Source organism: Teleopsis dalmanni, chromosome 2 (genome assembly GCF_002237135.1).
Source record: "Teleopsis dalmanni isolate 2A chromosome 2, ASM223713v2, whole genome shotgun sequence".
Classification (NCBI taxonomy): Eukaryota; Metazoa; Arthropoda; class Insecta; order Diptera; family Diopsidae; genus Teleopsis; species Teleopsis dalmanni.
In genome coordinates this window covers 128,254,558-128,267,560 of record NC_051847.1, presented here as the reverse complement: position 1 = coordinate 128,267,560, position 13,003 = coordinate 128,254,558, and the positions used below count along the sequence as shown (strand labels likewise).

Sequence of the window (13,003 nt, the reverse complement as noted above, 5' to 3'; positions counted from 1 at the left end):
ATTTTAAGTTGAAATTAAGATTTTCACTGATAGATCATTATGTGAGATGAACTGGCATAACCAGATTTTTAATAATGCAGAATTGAGTTAAGTGAATTCTTTCAATTGGATATATTTCAATAAACAAATAAACTAAATTAAGAAAGATTTTAAATTAATTTAAATTAAATTAAAGAAACGTGTGGTATATTGTTAAATTACTGGATGAACAAAGTATATTTTTTGTTTGTCGAAGGATGGCCCGTACTCCTTTAATATTTGCTAGATACTTTATTAGATTAATAATTGGAATTTGTACACAGTTGCTATAATAAGAGTTATAAAGTACCTTAATGTCAATTTTAATACAGATAATACGATTTTAGTTAGAGTTTATGATATGAATGCATATCATTTCATTGTATATAAGAAAAATTATTATAAGTTCAGTAAATCAAATATTTTTGTACTACTCCTATATTAAGATTATTCTACTAAAACTTACTTGGGACCAATTTTTGTATCATCACCAATAGAACGCAAAACTGTCTCGAATTTCGGTAAGATTTCTGTATAAATTTTTATTTCAGTTTCAAAGACATGTGTTTCTTTTAAAAGCTCCTTCTTTTGTCCCTCAACCTCAGGCATTGTTTTAATAATTACTGATTTTGTTTTCTGTGAACCTTTCAGGTTGTAATCCACATTTGCTCTAAACATAACACTGGCGTAGTGATCGCCCTTTACAGTGCCTGGAGTGAGTTTAAAATTGCGTACTTCCACGTCCTTAGTTTTTTCATAATTCTCTATTACTTTTTGGAGAAAATCGTTGTTCAACCATTCCGGCGCAACGAGTTCATCATCGTTAAAATTTTCTGATGTTGACATTTTGTGGATTAAATTTTTTTTATTTAAATCAACGCGGAATGAACATAAAAATATTTACTGCTTGATCGACCGACACTGAAATACTAATAATTTCTAAATAAAAGTTTAGTGTTTTATATTATATCGTTCTCTTTTTACCTATCTAAGTGAGAGTTTATAAAAAATCATCAATTTTGAGTATCTTGGTTTTCGTCTTCATTAACGACTACTGTGAATTGGGCATACAAATTGAAAATCAACAAAAAAAAAATAGCAAATTAATTATTACAAAGCTATTAAATTTGTTCTTCTAGAATGACAAGCAGTTTTAGTTGCTTTAACTAAGCGCCACGCTCCTCTTTCATACATTTAAAGCATAGTTTATTTAATCAATTTCACAAATACTTTTGTGAATTTCCGTTATGTTGATAACCAAACAGATGTCGATAATTTGCAATTATTAAAAAGTAAAAAATTAATTAAAAAAATACTTTGATCAACAATATCACACAATGGAATATGCTGAGTTGTACTTAAAGAAAATTATTTGATGAAATTTTTGAATGGTCAAAAAAAATGAAGAAATAATCCATTCTCTATATAACTATCTTACCTTGTTGTAAAGAGAATACCTTTTTTTATACTCGTATGATGAAAAATCCTATATACTGCATTCGACAGGATATTGTTCAGAAAGGATCTGCGGGATAGTTTTATAATTTAGAGTAATATTTTCTTAGTATACATGTATACATATCCTATATCTGCTTACATAAGTATATACTTATAAATATATGTTTAATAAATTAAATCAAATATTCTCAAGCTCTATAATAAAAATGATAAACCCATTAAAAAAGTAACCATACGATATTAATGGATCACTCCCTTGCTGTTATTTAAACATAAAAGCTATATTTTACGAATCAAAGCAAATAAATATAAATTTCTAACCGAAGATATTTTACATTCTCACATTTGATATCATATTAATGATATTAAAGGGCTAAGACTAAACTTTAATAATTTCTAAATTAACTATAAATTTAATTATAAAAATATAAAATAACTACATATTTAATTATCTATAAAAATAATTTTTATAGTAATTTGTGAACCTAACCTGTGAGGTTTCGTCGTTAAATGTTTGAAGCAAACATTGAAACAATAATGTTTGCTTCAAACATTTTACTACAAAAAATTATGCAATATATTATAAAAATATATTCGAGATGATGGAGTAAACAACTGTCATGTTCTGGTATATGATGTAATAGCTATATCATTATAGCTATTATTTTATGTTAAGTAATATTTTAGTTGAAACACAAAATTTTTAGATATTTTGCAAGTCATGCTGAAAAAATTAATAATTATATATCAAATATTTTAAATTTTTCACTTTTCCGCACTTATCAAGCAACCTCGATATTAAATTCTCTTTTGTACGTAGCTTGCCATTCCACCTAAGCGTTTATTGCTCTTCTCTATTTGCAATAATATATTTTTAAGATACCCAGCAGTAAAATTGACAATGCAGTTGTCTTAAAAGTATATAACATATCGCTACTACTTTCCAAAACTGTTTCATAATTACGTATAGAGTTGAAGCGAAATTTCATAAAATATCGTAACAAAATCGTTAGTTTGTATCTTTTTCATTTTTTGCACTCTTAGGTTACTAAATGTTTATTAGGAGACTATAGTGTACAAAGTAGATAATAGTACAATGATAAAAATAGACTCTGCATTTAACACATTTAATAGTTACGGTTCAAAATCTCGAAAAACAATTTTTTCCATAGCTGACAATGTAAGAAGAAAGAATCAGTATTCACTGGGTTATGTACAAAAATCGGTCCTTCCATCTTAACCGAAACAGTAATTAAATATGAGCTATATTCAAGTAGTCGTCATTAGTTTTTAAATTAAATTTTTTAAAATCAATTGTTTGTTTAACCAATATATTTGGGTATATATTTCCTTTTTTGTTTTTGATACTCGTATATATATTTTCAAAAAATACATTAGATATATTATTTTAATTCAAGTAAGTTTTTGTTGTAGGAGGAGCTTCAATTATGAGAATTTTTGTTGATGTTTAAAACTTTTTGCTTAATGATTTTAGTTATAATTTCCTGACTTTACAAATATATGTGTTTAGAAACCTTAGTAATATTAGTCACAACATTTCTTCCACTCTAGTTTTTCCCTCATCACTGTTGCAACTACAAAAATGAAATATTATATTTTTACAATCAGTGAATTTTTGGGGATACAGGGAAATTTTTGAAATGATTTTTCACGACACGAAAAATTGTTGTTTTCGAGGCACATAACTTTTCATATATCATATGGGTTTGCCAATAGTGTTGCAATATATGTATCGGATCTGAGATTTATTGAGTAATGTGATATGTATTTAAAAAATTCAATTACTTTTCGAGTAATTGATAGTAACCTTCATTACCTTCATTATAAGAAAGGTGCTTGATTAATATAGTACTAAATATATTCTTTTTAAGTTAGTTTAAATCAAAAATTTAGTCTTTAAGCTCGCCGTAAAAGCTCAAAAATTATTCACTGCTCTACTAGTGAAATGTGAACTCCGGCACTTATTTTAATTTTTCGTGAATTAGGTTGATATATATTGAAGTTATCCAAATAGAAGAACTGTTGCATTCAAAAAAATTTTTTAATCGGGAATAATTACTACAGCGACTCTGCAGTAATAAATAGCAAAAACAGTATAGTTGCTAATATAACAAGAAAAACAGTAGCTTGTAGCATATTTACAAATAGCAAAATCACATGAATCAGAATAGTAACAACATAATGTATCTATACAACACTTATGATATTATTACAAACAGCAGAAATAGCAATTGCAATTTAAATAAACAGTATCCACAAGTTGTAGCTTTTCATTGTCAGTTTAAAAATTGCAGATTGGGAGTATCGCCCATAAATTAGATGAACATCTTTGTGCGATTTTGTGTTTGTTTCAAGTGCATCAACAATCAGATAAATGGAAGTGTATGCACATATATATTCAGACCCCAATTCCATACAGAATGAGTTTGTGGATATTTGTTACATTTTGCTAAGTTGCATTGAGGCATAACATATACTATATAATACAAGGTTGAGGTTTTAAAAACAATGCAAGAGAACACATTATTTAGTTTAAGTTATTATAGACACGCAGTTAAGTGTACCGCTGGAGGTGCTGATGAATAAAAGGATTATGTTTATTTATTTATTTATGTGGCCATAACAACCCGTTATCGAGTTTCGGCCTGACGCAGCATGTCTCCCCAGGCGCCTCTGGTACGTGCGCGCCTTCTCCAGTCTCGGATATCATGTCCAGTTAGTGCTCCCTTAACTTGATCACTCCACCGGACACACGGTCTACCTCTACGTTTTCTTCCGCCAACTACTGCTTCAAACATCTTTTTCGCCGGAGCGTCTTCATCCATTCTCACGACATGACCAAGCCAGCGAAGCCGCTGGATGTTAATGCGCTGAATTATATCAATGTCGTGATAAAGCTCGTACAGCTCGTGGTTCATTCTAATGCGGTAGTCGTCGCCAACTCGTAGAGGACCAAAGATCTTACGAGGAACTTTTCTCTCGAACACTCCCAGTGCTGCTTCATCATTCTGTGATAACGTCCATGCTTCTGCGCCATACAAAAGCACAGGGAGGATGAGCGACCTATAGAACGTAAGTTTAGTTTGTCGAGAGAGAGCTCTACATCCCAATTGCCTTCTGAGCCCATAATAGCACCTATTAGCAATGGTGATTCTTCGTCTGATCTCCAGACTGACATCATTTGTATTCGTTACGGCGGTGCCAAGGTAGATGAAATCCTTGACAGATTCGAAAGTATAGTCGCCAGCCACTAGCCCGGTGTCCGAGCGACGCACATTTCTACCAGTAGCCGACATATACTTCGTTTTTCCCTCATTCACCGCTAAACCCATTCTTGCAGATTCCTTTTCGATAGCAGCAAAAGCACCTGTAACATCACGCTTGCTACGCCCAATGATGTCAATGTCGTCGGCGTAAGCAAGGAGCTGGACATATTTGTAGAATATTGTTCCATAACGATGAACACCTGCCCTGCACATGATCACTTCAATGACGAAATTGAAGAGGTCACATGATAAGGGATCACCTTGTCTGAACCCTCGCACGGTATCAAATGGTTCAGATAGACTCGATCCTACCTTGACGGAGCTACGGGTATTGCTCAGTGTCATTCTGCAAAGTCGAATTAATTTTGCAGGGATACAGAGCTCAGACATTGCGGCTTAAACGCGATCCCTAATGGGGCTATCGAAAGCTGCTTTATAATCGACAAAAAGGTGATGAGTGTCGATGTTATGTTCGTGGGCTTTTTCCAGGATTTGTCGCAGTGTGAATATCAGATCAATGGTGGAGCGACCAGGTCGAAAGCCGCACTGATAAGGTCCAATCAATGAGTTGGCATGTGGCTTCAACCTTTCACACAGTACAGGGGTGCCACGAGGAGGCTGTGCGACAACTTGGATTAAGGACAACAAGGATTGCGCTGGCATTTTCCATGTTAAATGCAATCAGACACGTTGCCTTTTGTACACGCTCCCAGAGGCATGCGGCCTCCTTCTCCCCCTATGTGGTTTTCATTATTAATTCATTATAGCTTAACTGAAAAACATATTTAATTATAGCCGATTCAAAGAAAAATACCTGCTCAATTATACCCACTATAATGCTTTGTGTATGGTTCTTGAATTATATTGGTAAAAATTCAACAAATGAAATTCGTAATAACTAAAATAACAATGTTTTCTGCTCATTCTAGTGTTATTTAGCGACTTGGACTGTTGATATAAGAACTTGTATTTAATAAAAGGTTTTAAATCACATTTTGACGCAGTTTGATGATAAAGAACGTAAGTTTAGATATTTTAATGTGAATAGTAGTACTCGTATTCGCTCTAGAGCAGCAGTGTATTTTTTTAACGTCTTGGCGTACGTTAAGATGTCCAAAATGAACTTTGATTCTCAAAACTTAGTACCCTAAGAATGTTAATCGTAGTCTTAAATGTGCAATATCTAAGAATTTTATTATACTAATGTAATATTGAATTTAAAACGAAAAGTATATTCAAATAAGATAAAGTATAGGTGTGTGTAAACTAGTTTGATTCAAGGTTTATGATCATTTGTGACGCCTTGCTATTATCCAATATCTCGAGATATGGGTTTCTTATGTTCTTAAGGAAAAATTTGTTTTGTCGCGTTGAAGATTTTGATGTTTTCCTCAAAAGTTAAGATATTGATTCGAATTTTCGACAAGAAATTGAATGTACAAGGTCATGTCAAAATAAAATGATCCGGGTCAAAGCATTTTACCTTTACTTAATCCCTATTAGCGATTCTAATCTCTACCGATTCTAATGTTTGGGTAGAAACGCCTCTTTTTCGGAGGCAGAAGTTTTTTGTATTTCTTGGCACCTCACTTGTTAGGAGTGATCTTCAGTTATTATTTGCATAAATATTCCTTGACTACATGAAGGTGTTGATTGATCATTTTGTTCGCTCTGGAGATGTGGAGCTTCGGCGTCAGCAAAATGATGTTATTCGCATACACAAGTGTGAACATGTCTTAAGTCGAAATACCCAAGTCCGCTATTAAGTTATTATATAAAACAATGCCCAACGCTAAGACCTGGTTATCCCAGTCTGTATGCTCTGTGTTCAGGTCCTCGACAATTGCGGTAAGGTTATGCGCCGTTAACACGTCCTGAGGACGTGATATATCATCTATATCTAACGAACTACCTATTTGTATCAGTTACTTGGACTCGTCAATTTATTCTAGATAGTTTTGTCAATATTAAGATAAAGATCCCTCAGATACTGGAAAATCTTCTCCACCGTATAACCTGAGGCTAGCTTTGTAATGATAAACGCGAACGATTAGTTCTCAGAAGGAGTGAACGTGAAGAAGTTGTACTTGGACTCTATCAGTAAATGTTTGACCTTTCTATCATCTGCCATGGTGAGGTTCTTAATATAGCTTCATTTCAGCTATTTTCTTATTTTCTTGCATATGTGGAACCCTTGTCTACGCTGACGGAGCGACTTCTTATCTTTATTATTTTCTTGCTTTTTCGTGCACTGAGTTGAAGTTGCGTTAATGCTGTTGCTTTTATGTTACTTATTGAGGATCTCTGATTCAAGATACTGTACATAGTGGAAATGTACATTGGAGCCATTTTCATTATGTACATCTTTGCTACTCTTCAACTTGTGAGAACAGTATATTTGATCATTCTTAAACCCATTTTTCGTTCGTCTGGAAGGAACGAAAGATTGTTTTTATATGGGACAAATCCACGCGAGTTGGGCGTCTCTTTCTGGGATTGTCACCGAATACTTCCTTGAAATATTTCAGTGTTTAGTCTTATTCATCTTAGGCTACAACATAGCCGCGGTCATGGCATAAATGAATGATTTTTTACATACATTCCATAGTTTTATGGTTTCGATTTTATCGTCCATGTTTGCTTATGATTTTTATATTTTTGAGGCAAAAATAATAGTTATTTGCGCGTTTTAAATATAATTATTATTTTTTGAGTTATATTTTAAAACTCTCATATATATAATCATGCACTATATTAAGGATGAAAGTTGTTGGAATGACAACTATATACTTAAATATGAGTTTAGACAACTTTTTGTTGCTGCTTGGGTGATTTTCGGTCCCTGTTATTAACTATATTAAATTTTAATAATTTTAATTCTTTTAAATTAACATACTAGCTTAGTTGTTTGAACCAACTCAAAAAATGAACGGATTGGTTAAGGTCTTTCACGTAATGTATTTATTATCAAATGTAGTTACATATGCATTTATATATCAAATCTATTAAATTGTGTATTAAATTATACATATGAACATCGAATCACACTTTTCAACTATAATGAGTGGGATCACTTACAATATACATTTAGACTAACAGTTGGCTGAAATATATTAACCGAGTTCTGATATATTTTTGTTAGTTGATAATTAAAAACAGTAGTTTTCAATTATTTCTCAGTTTAATATTTTTATTAAATATCATAGCATATTAATTATATGCTTCATTTAAAAGCTTAATTATTTATTTTAAAAACAACATTACCATAACCTAATTCCATTTATATCAAATCCTCAAAATATCCACTGTGTAAGTATTTTGGTAATAGTTGATAAAGTTCATCCAAAAATTCTTTATTCATAAGCTGGGTCTTGCGATGCTCTCTTGACGTCATAATTTTGCCTATGTTCATCAGTTTTTTCACGTCATCGGTTTTTTCATAATTATCTATCACTTTTTTCAGAAAATCTTTATTTAACCATTGCGGTGCAACGAGTTCATCATTGTTAAAATTTTCTGCTGTTGACATAATGTGGACGAACTCTGTTTGAATTTAAATAACAAATCTTAGAACAACGTGAAATGACATTAGTTCCTACTTGATCGACCGGTACTGAAGTAGTAATAAATTCCATATAAATGTTTTAGTTTTCATATTCTATTGCTCATTTCTTATGTGACTCATCAACTGATAGTGCGGTGTATTTGTTTTGTTAATGAGTGCACTGAACTGAGCATTATCCCAATTTGAAAATAAACAAAAAAAATGAGTTGCCAAAAGTTATTAAACCTTCTGAGCGCCACGCTTGACATTCAAATGCGCTGAATCAAAACATTGAATATTTAATAATTCAGACAAATGTACTATTGTTATCTCTGATACCCAAACTTGTTGATAAGCCAACAGCTGGCGATAGTTTATTGTTTATAAACAATACAAAAATAAACGAAAAGGTGTTTGTTGACCATTTATGGTACACGGCAAAAAGTGCTGTTGTATTTAGCACTTGTGCGAATATATTTCATAAAATCTTTCATTTACGTCTAAAAAATATATAACCAAATTGTAGTCCAAATATGGGTTATTTATTTGAAAAAAAATTTAAAAAAATTTCTATTTGCTATGAAAAAAGTTATATACCATATATATGCTATATTCGATGTCTGAGGAAAGAGATTTATGATGTTTTTATTGTCGAAAGAAATGCTATTCAAGAAACTTCATGGACATTTCTATCTTGGTCATTAATTAATAATTCTTGATATTCATACATATTTGATAATAATATGCTTTAAAAATTGATGACGACATCTTTTTAAATTCATTATTCAGTTCCTTAATACTTTTATTAATAACTATAATTATTATTAAAACTTTGTCTAACATGTCTTTTAGCGGTTATCAATAAATGAAAGAAAATCGAAATGAAAGAAAAATAAATAGTATTTTAATAAAGATTAAAAATTAGGGTTTTTAAATAAATAACTAAAATTTAAAAAAAAAAACAATTAATGCAACACAATGTAACTGTAACAGATATGTCATTTTTTTTATCGTCCCTAAGTCCCAGTACAAGTCATTATAATTATCTTCAACTAACGATTATTACATCGCTCAATAAGGCGTGTGACTGACACACGGATGGAGTTGCTATTGTCAAATCCATATGACGTTTATGAAGTACCAATTTTCTAAAGACTATGTATTAAATTTCATGACATTTCGATTAGTCAGAAAAAAAGTAACAGCCATTTAAATGAAGCTACTTTTATTATTTTCAAAACAATGGATTCAAAACAATTTCGAGTGTTAATTTATCATTGCTTCATGATACTGCACAAGCTCAGCAATGGCTTCAAAAGCCATGACTCTGCTTCATCGAAAAGAATCTTGGTCGTACAGACACCGATGATGGTGAACGTTCTGGTCGTCCAATTGAGGTGGTTACTATAGAAAACATCAAAAAAGTCCAGAAATTGATTATATCTGATTGTAAATTGAAATTGCGTCAGATAGCTGAGACCGTAAAGGTATCAGAAGGCAGTGTGTTTACAATTATGCATGAACATTTGACAATGAGAAAGCTCTTTTCTGCTATATTCGATGCGGGTGCCGCGTTCACTCAGAGTCTATCAAAAACAACAACGTGTTGATGATTCAGAACAGTGTGTACACGTAATACACGTAATAAATCAGATTTTTGCAACGATATGTGACAATGGATAAAACATGGATCCATCATTCACTCCGAAATCGAAACGATCATCATCTGAGTGGATTCCAGCCGATAAACCACGTCCGGAACGTCCAAAGGCACGCTTTATCTCTTTTGAGGTTAAAGAGAAATCCTTCTACATACACGGCATCGAGAAGTTAGAGAAGCGTTGGAATAATTGTATTGCCCTTGAAGGAGATTATATTGATAAGTCGATTTTGAGCAGAAAAAATTTGTTTTTCTTAGTTAGTCAGACGACATATTGAGTGATGTGTTATAATTGCCTTCAAATGTTGATGAATTATTCCTTTTGGATCCATTTTCCAAACAATAAATTAATGCTGATGTAATATGAAATATTAATATACTTACTCTATACTTATAAAACCGATGAATATGTTACAGAATATATACTCGAATTTGATAAATTAATATATAGAATGAATAAAGAAAACATAGTATTTGGACGATTTTTATAAAAATAAATAAATTGGATTACATGGCATTCTTCAAAATATACACACCTTAACGTTCTTAGGTAGGTAGGTTGGAGTGGCGGCGTTATATATTCAAGAAAGCTCACTTGAGTTCAAATAGTGGCACACTATGATACCATAGGAATAGCGTTAGTTCGTGCATAGACTGAAAGGTTAATGAGGACCACCAGTAGATAAAGGTAAACCAATCTGACTCTGCTATGAATTTGGATAAGTCCCTAATATTGCAGCTCGGTCGGGTCGATAAGAAAAGGGGCACTGGCACATGAAGGACACTGGCACATGAGATGGAGTATTGTCTCCTACTCATCTTCAGAACCAAAGCCGCGACTAAAGTCGTTGTAGGGTAAACTTAGTATCATAGCATGCCTCCGTATTATGCAGTGGCCGGTCAGCACAGATACCGTAGTGCTGAGCAGATATCGCCTTAGTTGACGTAGCTGACTGGTACGTTTCTAGTATCCGAAATTTATCATGTTTAATATTGATTTGACGTAGGATGTCAAATATATCATCGCTTTTTGTAGGGAGTTGGAAGAATCATTTCAATTTTTAAGAATCTCTGCCTCTGTCATTATTACAATACAAATCAAACTAAAGTCGTTCTTTCTTAAAGAGCATAAATTCAGGTTATTTTCCATCGTATAAATATATAATAACTATAATTATATATATGTGAACTTTTTTCACATATGTTCGTTATATTTAAAAATGACTTTCATTCAATTCGTATTGTTTATTCCTGACATTTTCTATACAATACGATCGCCAGATTTTACGAATAAAAGCAAGAATATATTTATAACCACAAAAATGGCTCTCAAACTTTAATTTTATTTGAATAGCTTTGGGTAATCAATCCCTTAGGCAAACGCATTTATCAATGTTTATATTTATGCCCGCAGTACAGTAAAAAAGTTTCGTACATACAAAAAGGATGTTTAGAAAAACTTAAATGGAAAACATCAAATTCTTTATAATTTTTTCCATTTTCTAGCAATTTTTGTGTTCTGAATTCTTTTTATTGAGCTGCCTTTTTGCCTACAGCAAAGTTGTCGCATAAAACTGCGCCGTACAAGAAAAAGGATTCTGTTTGTCAATTTATAAAGGAAATGCTTACCCATTTTAATGCCAATCATGACAAATAAACTCAGGCAGAAAGGAAACAAAAAGATAAGCAGCTCAAATAATACCGAGACGTGTATGAATACGGTTACTCTATGTGACTCTGTGTGTATTTTGAATAAGGAACTCAATCATTTACAGTTTACTATTGAGTTCTATTTATTTAGGCTTATATGCAAGCAGGATATAAATAAGAACCTGCATAATTTCATAATGGGTCATATAACTTGTTGTTAGCACTACTTCTTGTTATATATAATATAATTGCCTATTTATTTAACATAAAGGTTGTGATTATTCTGTGCTTTATCATCTAGTTACAGGATAATGAAGAACAATATCTGACGAAATAGTTTTATATATAAATACATATATTATTAATAATAAATATATATACAATACACATAACTATATATTTATAAAAGAATTTCCAATATATTCTTTCGACCATAAGTAAAGCAATAGAAGATAATCACAGGAGTTCCCGCTCCCATTTCGACACCCTGGATAATTACAATGCTTTATAACCTTTTATTTAATTTTTAGTTTCATTTGAAGTACATGATTTAAAGCCTCATGTATAACGACTTCCAGAAAGTCTTTAGTTTCTTGACATCTCTTTATTAATTTTATTTTTTTAAATATAATCTAGCAAATAATGATGTTGCTTAGGATCGCATCTATTGGTTCAACCATTTGTTATTCATTTATCAACGGGAAAAATCAGTTGTTAGTTATTTCATAAGCAGAGTGTTTATATTTGGTACAGATATCAGTTCCAATATTAGATACTTTAGATATCTAAAGCCTAATAAACACTAAAAACACTCAAATAATGTTTCTTAACTACTTTTGGCACTGTGTCACAATTAATTTAATTAATTTGTGACATAAAAATAAGTATTGATTCTTAAAGTTTTTAGTGGAAATCTTTGTCCGATTTCTACATTTAATGTTGCGAGAGTGCTTTGCAACTGTATGTGTTAAGGCCAGATTGGTTCTAAGGTAGCTGAGTATAAAGCAATTTTCTATCTTTCATATTTTGCTATATTGCCTTTTTGTGTTTCAACCCCAATGCTTTTAAAGGGAGTGCAAGTTTTTTGGTTAAAAGTGACAGTAACTTGAGCTGACTTTATTTAACTTGACTTAGGTTTCTATTTCTTCATTCATCAAACAATTACCTATGTTCATATCAAGTTTTAAGAAAACTAGCCCTGAAGGGATTTCTTTCACAAAAATAGCAGTATTATTAGCGCAAGCTCCATCAATGATCTCTTCAGTAGTTCGCAGCATTACATTAGGGTACTGCAGCTACGCTTTTGTGAAGTTTAAAGAAGGCGGTAACTTCTTTGAGGAAGAAGTCATTTCAGATGAGACTTGATAATTTTTTTTTTTTTTTTTT

The 13,003-nt window shown here is 31.7% G+C and overlaps 1 protein-coding gene across 1 annotated transcript in view; it reads right to left on the bottom strand.

The window, feature by feature from the left end:
* Positions 1 to 8,043: 8,043 nt before the first annotated feature.
* LOC119675691 overlaps positions 8,044 to 13,003 on the bottom strand; it is a 6,864-nt gene continuing 1,904 nt past the window's right edge. The window contains exon 4 of the mRNA XM_038086898.1: positions 8,044 to 8,306. Coding sequence (XP_037942826.1) covers positions 8,044 to 8,306 — 263 coding nt within the window. The remainder of the gene's footprint in view (positions 8,307 to 13,003) is intronic.